The 8,648-nt window shown below is 32.7% G+C and overlaps 2 protein-coding genes across 2 annotated transcripts; one reads left to right on the top strand and one right to left on the bottom strand.

Moving 5' to 3' along the window:
* Positions 1 to 253: 253 nt before the first annotated feature.
* Positions 254 to 5,714, top strand: LOC143605151 (anaphase-promoting complex subunit 6-like). The gene is made up of 16 exons (XM_077081378.1): positions 254 to 585; positions 1,534 to 1,668; positions 2,001 to 2,074; positions 2,880 to 2,919; positions 3,054 to 3,099; positions 3,234 to 3,313; positions 3,398 to 3,579; positions 3,659 to 3,784; positions 3,865 to 3,939; positions 4,019 to 4,144; positions 4,340 to 4,409; positions 4,496 to 4,578; positions 4,672 to 4,785; positions 4,885 to 4,984; positions 5,376 to 5,411; positions 5,504 to 5,714. Exons 1-16 carry the CDS (start codon positions 340 to 342, stop codon positions 5,585 to 5,587), a joined length of 1,617 nt encoding a protein of 538 aa, XP_076937493.1. The 5' UTR covers positions 254 to 339; the 3' UTR covers positions 5,588 to 5,714.
* A 388-nt stretch (positions 5,715 to 6,102) lies between these two features.
* Positions 6,103 to 8,436, bottom strand: LOC143605150 (uncharacterized). Its single transcript, XM_077081377.1, has 7 exons — positions 8,307 to 8,436; positions 7,995 to 8,111; positions 7,727 to 7,920; positions 7,388 to 7,641; positions 7,198 to 7,304; positions 6,620 to 6,786; positions 6,103 to 6,548 (listed from the first exon to the last, which is right to left on the bottom strand). The coding sequence occupies exons 1-7, from the start codon at positions 8,365 to 8,367 to the stop codon at positions 6,243 to 6,245; spliced, it is 1,206 nt and encodes a 401-aa protein (XP_076937492.1). The 5' UTR covers positions 8,368 to 8,436; the 3' UTR covers positions 6,103 to 6,242.
* Positions 8,437 to 8,648: the final 212 nt, after the last annotated feature.

Raw genomic sequence — 8,648 nt, 5'->3', positions numbered from 1 at the left:
GCCAATACCCAAATCCAATACCCTGTCATACCCGAACCCGATTCCATACGCGAAACCAGGTATTTGAAAAACCCAATTTGTGCACCTCTAGATTCGAATACTTTCGATTAATTGGTTGTTAACTTGTTATTTATTAACGGCTCAGTATTTGCTTGAGCCAAAAGCCCAATAGCTAACATTTACGTTTTCCCCAACAGGCCCAATTACATAAAATGACCTACCAACTCCAGGTACCACCTCAAAAAAAAAAAACCCATCAATTATTTCACCTCCCGCTCATTTCCACAGTGCACACCCAAACCCTCACTCAACCTTCCAATTCAAATTTTCAAAATCGAAATGATGGAAGACGAAATCGAGAAGCTGAGAGGAGTAGTAAGAGACTGCGTCAGCAAGCACTTGTACTCGTCGGCTATCTTCTTCGCCGATAAGGTTGCCGCCTTCACTTCCGATCCGGCAGATATTTACATGCAAGCACAAGCCTTATTTCTCGGCCGCCATTACCGCCGTGCTTTCCACCTGCTTAATGCTTCTCAGATCGTTCTTCGTGACCTTCGGTTTCGTTATCTCGCAGCTAAATGCCTCGTTAGTATCGTATTCGTGCCCTAATTTGTTCCTAATTTGGAAATTTGTAATCAATTAGTAGCTATGTTTTGTGCATTTCAGTAGAGTTAGTAATATTATTACTAAGGTGATATCAAGTTGTTTTGCTTTAATTGTTGTTTTTGGAACTCAAATTGAAGGTGTGATTTATTGTTATTATTATTATTATTAATTATTAATTATTATTATTATTATTATTATTATTATTATTATTATTATTATTATTATTATTATTATTATTATTATTATTATTATTATTATTATCTTGATATGCTGCAAAATTGAATGCCAGTATTTTAATTATTTCACTAGAATTCGTAATATTTTTTTGATTAGGAGTAGTTTCTAACTATTTTTTAGATATTATCAAAATTGAAGGTGTGATTTATTTTTGGTTAGATTTTTGCTTTATTTGTTGTTTTTTGAACTCAAAATTGAAGGTGTTATTTAATATTAATTATTATTATCTTGTAATGTTGCAAAATTGAAGGCCGGTATTTTAATTATTTCACTAGAATCCGTACTATGTTTTGATTATGAGTAGTTTCTAACTATTTTTTTTGGATATTATCAAGTTGTTTTGCTTAGATTTTTTGCTTTATTTGTTGTTTTTCAAACTCATAATAGAAGATGTGATTTATTTTATTATTATTATTATTTTGTTATGTTGTAAAACTGGATGCCAGTATTGTCATTATTTCACTAGAATTCTCAATATTTTTTTATTAGGAGTAGTTTTTAATCATTTTTAGATAATAACAAGTTTTGATTTATTTGTTGTTTTTGGAGATTAAAAGTGAAGGTGTGGTGTGTTTCTGGTTATTATATTGTCATGTTGCAATTGGATGAAGATGCTTTAATTATTTAGATGTTTTTGATTAGATAGTGTTTCAGTGAGTGTTGATGGTAATTTGCAATGTGGCTGTTTAGGAAGAACTAAAGGAGTGGGATCAGTGTTTGCAAATGCTTGGAGAAGCTAATGAGGATGAACATGGGAATTTTAGGGATGCTAAGTTTTCTGATGTCATGTACTTGAATAAAGATACGGAAGATCGTGAAATTAATGTGAGTTACCCTTTTGCAGTTTATTCTATTTTTGGTTTCATATCTTGCTGTATTTTTTTAATGGTTTGGGAAGCCATTTATTGTTAATAGATAATGAAGCATACATATTACATATTGGCATGACCGTATGAGAGAGGAGAGTGGGAAGGGGACACAATTGATTAGCGAGTGTTCTTGCTATAATATTATATTTATGGTGATAGTTTGATTTATTTAATTGTATTTCCTTTTTAGCACAAAATGGTCGTATATCTTTTTTATACCCTTTTGATCAACAAAACCAACTCTAAAGTTTACATATCTTATACATGCCTTTCCTTTATTTATTACAGATATCATCAGCGATATGTTTTCTTAGAGGCAAGGCATATGAAGCTCTAGAGAATCGTTCTCAGGCTCGAAAGTGGTTAGTTTTAAAAAATAAGCAATGTGGATGCATGTTTAGTACTAAATATCACAATTCTGTTTTGACATGGATTTAGTTATAGTTCAATAATTCACTTCATGAGAATAAAATGTAGAGAAGTTCATGTGCTCACTTTTCTTTATTAGTTCCACTTTAACGTCTTTTATGATTATAAGATATTCTTATATTTCTAACCCTACATAATATCTGAGATAACTACTTTTTGCACCACAATCATACATAAACTTCCAAAATGCTGAAAGTCAAAATTTTGACGTATCATTGGTTTTTTAAATTCACGTTACTCTCTGTTGCATTTTGATCCAAAAAGCCGATGCGTGCTACTTAAAATTTATTTATAGATAATATGTTAGTTTGTTAACTTTTAAGCAATAAAAAATAAGAGATTAAAATAAGTAAGTTCAAAAGAAAGCTGTGGTACCACCAAAGAAGTTTTATATATATCCAAAATAATTTTTTTAACTCTATGTGTACAAGTAGTCTATGCATAAGATACACGTAATCCATACAGGAACTCACTTTAACTCGGAAATGCGCGCATCATACAGCATTTTAGCATTTTGCGATTGCACATTGTGCAGTTTAGAGCGCATCATCCCCACATCAGGGAATCACATCACTACATCTGATGCGATCTCATCGGTGCATCGCGCATTATGCGCTCCTGTTGCGTGCATTTTATAACCAAGGATGTATCAACGTCTTCTGTCTCTATGGTGCCCTTTATTGTTTTGGATTGTAACAGTCTCATCTAGAATATAATACTCTACTTATGATTTCTTAGGTATACAGCTGCAATTAGAGCTGACCCTTTATGCTATGAGGTACAAACAATCATGTGCAGTTGCAACCATGTGTAATTGTTTGCACCTGTTCTTCCTCATCTTTTGTGTTTTATGATTATAATTCTTCATCATCACTGATAGTTTAATTTTTCGTGCACCCTCTTTTATATCAGGCCTTAGAATGTCTTATTGAGAATCACATGCTAACATGTGAAGAAGGTAGCTCATCTTCACTCAAAGTTTAAAAGATATTGTTGTGTCTGTACATTCATTATATTGTTTATATCACATAGATCACCATGTTGGATTAATATATTGAGAATCACATTGTTTGATTTGTTATTCAATTTCAGAGAAAAGTCTTCTTTCATCTCTGCAGTTTGCACAGGAAGATAGCTGGCTTTCTTCATTCTATTCATGTTTAATAAAAAAGGTAAACATATATCAGACCACTTGTGTCATATTCTAGTGACGTCTTTTTTTGTGATTTCACTCACCTGTTTTAATTTCTGCCCAGTACGAAAAAGCAAGTGTTGTAGAAGAGAAATTTAACAAACTTGAGAATGAAGATATCAGCTCAAAACCATCAAACGAGTCTATGATTTGTACGCTAAAAAACAACACTGATCTTTTGGCTTGCAAAGCTGAATACTACCATCAATGTGGTGAATATCAGAAATGCTTTGAACTGACTTCACTGTAAGTCAATCACCATCTGACATAAAATATCTAATTGATTTTACTTGATATTTTAATAAAACTGTTTTTTAATATTCAGATTGCTCGAGAAGGATCCATTCCATCTTAAAAGTACCATAGTTCACATAGCAGCAGCTATGGAACTTGGACACTCAAATGAGCTTTATCTTATGGCTTGCAACTTAGTCAAGGACTATCCTCAAAAGTAAGAAAATATTTATATAAAAGTTATTTTTTTGCTTTTTTGTCTTAAATGCTGTTAATTTATTCTATGCTTTCTTTAAGGGCGATATCATGGTTTGCTGTTGGTTGCTATTACTATTGTATCAAGAAGTACGACGAGTCACGTCGTTATTTCAGGTAATATACATTATACAACTGTCATATTATTTGTTATGCGTTATAGAGTTACTGACACCAGTATCTTTTTATTTGACAGCAAAGCAACTAGTTTAGATGGAACATTTGCTCCGGGTTGGATAGGGTTCGGCAATGCTTACGCAGCCAAAGAAGAAGGTGATCAAGCTATGTCAGCTTATCGTACCGCTGCTCGTTTATTTCCTGGGTAATGCTACTTTCTTTTTTAATATATTTGATTGTGTTTTTGTTAACTTTAAAACCATGTGACACAGGGAACTTTCTTAGGTTTTAAACGATTTCTCGTCTTGAAGAAAGCTTTAATGTGATACCCTAAATTTTAGATTGTGTGATATTATGTACTTTATGCTAATGCTTTTATCTTGATGTTTTTTTGAGACAGGTGTCACTTACCTACTCTATATATTGGGATGGAGTACATGCGGACCCACAGCTTCAAACTCGCTGATCAGGTGCTTAATGGCTATTTTGTTCTCTTCAACGGTTTTACCTTGATATTTTGAGCCTAATTTCATTTTTCGCGTTGTATCTGTTACAGTTTTTCATGCAGGCGAAGGCCGTATGCCCTTTGGATCCACTTGTATACAATGAACTTGGAGTTGTTGCTTATAACATGAAAGAGTGCGTGTTGTTTTTTTATTTTCTTGTCTTAATATCTAATACTGGTAAGTCTGGTATGGAAATTTTGATCAAATAAATGTGACATATTTTTAGGTATAGTAAAGCAGTATGGTGGTTTGAAAAGACTTTGGTTCACATACCATCACCATTAAGTGAGATGTGGGAATCAACAGTGGTTAATCTTGCTCATGCGTTAAGAAAGTTGAAGTATGTCTACTCTTTTATTCTTTTCTAAACTCAGGATTCGATGGTTTTTGACTGTTTTAACACTTACTATTGTTTCAATTTTGTATAACTCTGTATCAGGAGGTACAGTGAAGCAATTATATATTATGAAAAAGCCCTTGCACTTTCAACAAGAAGCTTAAGCACATATGCTGGTTTAGCTTACACGTATCACCTGCAGGTAACATTGCTTTTCTACATTGTACCCTTCCTTAATTTAAAAAATATAATACTTTAAATATTTTTAAATTGATCATTTGGATGTATGATATTTATTAATATGCTAAGGGTATATATATTTTATCATGAAGGTCGGTCGAGTAAATATGATATAATTTAATAACATGAATAATGAATGTGATATATAAAACCTTCTAAGTCTCTTTATTTAAAGAAGGTGAGATTATTATTATTATTATTATAGAATATTGTTATGTGATGCAACACATAGTTTTCCATATTATAAAAAAAGAACACAAAAGTGTGTGGGTCCCCCCAAGGCAGCCTGAGCTGTGCTAAGTTATGATCAATTTTGATAACTGAAATGCAATATGGTTTTAATTTTTTAACAGGATAATTATACCGATGCGATCACATACTATCACAAGGTAATTTGATCCAACTTAATTAGTAAGAACACGTGTAATCATATTGTTAGTTTAGAGTTTGCAATTGTAACTAACTGGTTTTGTATGAGCAGGCGCTATGGATTAATCCGGATGACCAGTTCTGCACAGAAATGTTGACATTGGCCCTTGAGGATGAAGGTCGCCAAGGTATTTGATGTTAAGTTATTTATATATTTAGAGGAATGTGTATTGTAGTGTCATTTTATTTATTAGATTGGATTTTTCTATAGTTCAAAAGAAACAACTATCTCACAATATCAGACTAGTTTTCACTGTTGTATAAGTAATCCTGATAATCATTATTCAAAATAATGTTTAGATTACTAGTTCTTGGATTTCTAGAGCAGGGGTGTTTGGATCTTATTGTTCGTACAAAATGGGTGATACTTGTCCTCCAAATGTGATCATAATGGGGTTGCCATATTCGTTTGACAAAAAATATCAAAATGGGTGCAACTGTTGTATTTTTTATGATGTTAGTTATTGGCGAGTAAGGCTCCCGCATGCATGGGTTCAGGTGTTAGGCCAACTTGGTTCTAATATACACATAGTTTATCGCTAATCTGTATCAAGAAGCTAAAAGTCACATAAAAAGTTGACAAAACCACCAAAAGTATCGCAAATAGCAAGTTACACACAACAAAAAATTGCACTTGCAAAACTAAATGCTGTAATTCAGTTTCTGATAATTACTTAAATGTATAAAAAAGTTACAGATTAGATGGATCAAAACGCTACTAATGTTATGTCACAACCAAACTCAACAGTCAACTGTATAATCAATCCACAACCTAACAGCATCATCTTTCGTCATTCTGCTTTCAATCGTCTATCTTGTCCCGCTACCTCCATAACATATTGATTCAATTGGTTACCAAAAGTTTTGGTAGAAAACGATGTGGCAACATGGGCTCGGGCTTTTGAGCCCAATTCTTCCGCCATCGAGGGGTCCTTCAACAACTTGGCCATAGCCACTGAGAAGCTTTGTGGGGTTGGCTCACACAAAAACCCCGTCTCTCCATCTTTCACGGTCTCCACCGGGCCACCACTATTGCATGCTATCACAGGCTTATGGGCCGCCATTGCCTCTAGTGGAACTATCCCAAAATGTTCATCCTGATAATTATGTGTGACACCAATCCTTAGTTGCATACATATATTTGAAAATATAGATGTTTGTAAGGTACCTTTGGTGTATATATAACACATAGACACTCGGACAAAAGCATGTTTCTTTCAGCAGTCAAACAAGATGTGATGAATTTAACTTGTTTAGACACGCCTTTAATATCTGCTAATAATTTTAATTGCTCCAAATAATCAACATTTTCCCTCAATCGCTGATCAAATCCACCTAAATAAAAAACGAGTAAATTACGTTTTTAGTCCTTAACCTGAGAAGATAACAGCAATTATTCTTTATGTTTACATTTTGTCACAGTTGATGTCCTTTCCACCAACATACGTTTATTTATCCTGTTACTGTTAAGTCTAGTCATATGCACTGAACATGAGGGTATTTTTATTTTTTTTACCCTTTGAGGAACTAGTTATGTATTTAACTCAAGTGTATACATAAGAATAGACTATAATTAAAATAAATAGCAGCAGAAAGATATAGTCACCGATGTTAATTTTTTACCCATATGTTAAAGAAAATTGGAACAAATACACTACAGCATATATTTTGCAAGGTGAAACTATTATATTTATGGATATTACAATTGCAAATTATTAACTGGCTTAAAGATTCAAGTAAACTTACCTGCAATAGTCAGTGTCACGTCACGAGAGTCAAGCATCGCGAATGCTGATATTGCTAAGTCAATATTCTTTTTCCTTTCAAAACGGTTGATTGAAAGAAAATTCAACCTGCAAAAACAAAAATCAAACTTTTGGTCAACCTCAAACTAAAAGGATACCAAGAGAATAAAAGAGAGTGTGTGTATGCTTACGTATAACCATTCGGTTGACTGAACTGGTCAACATTGACTGCAGGGTACAACACAGCCGGTTTAATCCCTCGAGAATCAAGACACTTAAACGTTGCAGCAAAAGTAGATGCAGTAAATTTGCTGTTAACAAGTATTAAATCCGCCATCCCAGTTGTTATTTGTTCCAAATAGTTTATGGGCACCCGGTAAATTCTTCTAAGAAGTGTTGTGTGTTTTGCAAGTAACAAATCAGGGAAATGACAATAGAATATAACCTAAATTAGAAAAACAAAAATTCAATTAATAAACCCTAAATATAACACTTATAATGTAACACCACTTTCTTAATATTCTAAATACCTTAGAAGATTTTTTAAGCTTTAAAATTGGAATAACAACCGAGACTTGATCAGCAAGTACAACATCAAAAGACGGATAATTAAACAACACACAAAGAGCAACGAATATGCAACGTATATACGCGCATACTGCGTGAAAGCGATAAAATACGTGTCTGGGAAGGAAAGATCCGTATACTGTAACTGCAAATGAACCTGCACATTCAAATTAAACACACAAATGTAAGTTATTAAAGGACTTTAAATATGATAAAAACAAATTTATTAACCTGCAAGTGTCTCCTCGAAACAACGGTTTGTGTCGTGGTGAGATGTGAAAATGTGAACATTATGACCATGAGATGCAAGTTCTACTGCTGCATCAACTATTAGCCTCTCAGCTCCTCCTGATAATATTATTAATAAAATATTATGGATAAATGACATAGATCATATATATAGATTGATAATCACCAAAAAAAACCTAAATTTATTATGCAAAAGGAATTGAGCGATTGGTATGGAAATTGCAAATAACAAATGGATCGAAAGAAAGATTGATATTTAGAGTAGTATTATTAATATTATTATTATTATTATACCGATTCCGAGATCAGGATGAATGATGGCGATGTTCTTCTTGGGGCCGTCTTTTTTCTCCATGGCTGCTACTGTTACTCTTTCAAGTTACAAAGAAAACAGAACAAGATTTACGCTTGCTTTACTCAATTACTCTTGGTGGTGGGTCATATTTACATAATGATTTCACCTCTAACAACCTATAAACTTCAATTAGTTTTTAATTAAAACTACTTTTTCCTTTCCATTTTACTTTATTCTTGGTTTGTTTATTATTTCTTTAAAAATAATACATTTTTTTTTATTTTAAGAAAAAAAACTTATCAAAAAACTAATTATTTTCAATTTCAACTAAAGGATATTAT

The sequence above is a fragment of the Bidens hawaiensis genome, unplaced genomic scaffold (genome assembly GCF_021521415.1).
Source record: "Bidens hawaiensis isolate Kalapana, Puna unplaced genomic scaffold, B.hawaiensis_p1.1 tig00068420_1, whole genome shotgun sequence".
Lineage (NCBI taxonomy): Eukaryota > Viridiplantae > Streptophyta > Magnoliopsida > Asterales > Asteraceae > Bidens > Bidens hawaiensis.
This window is presented reverse-complemented; position numbering and strand designations above follow the sequence as displayed.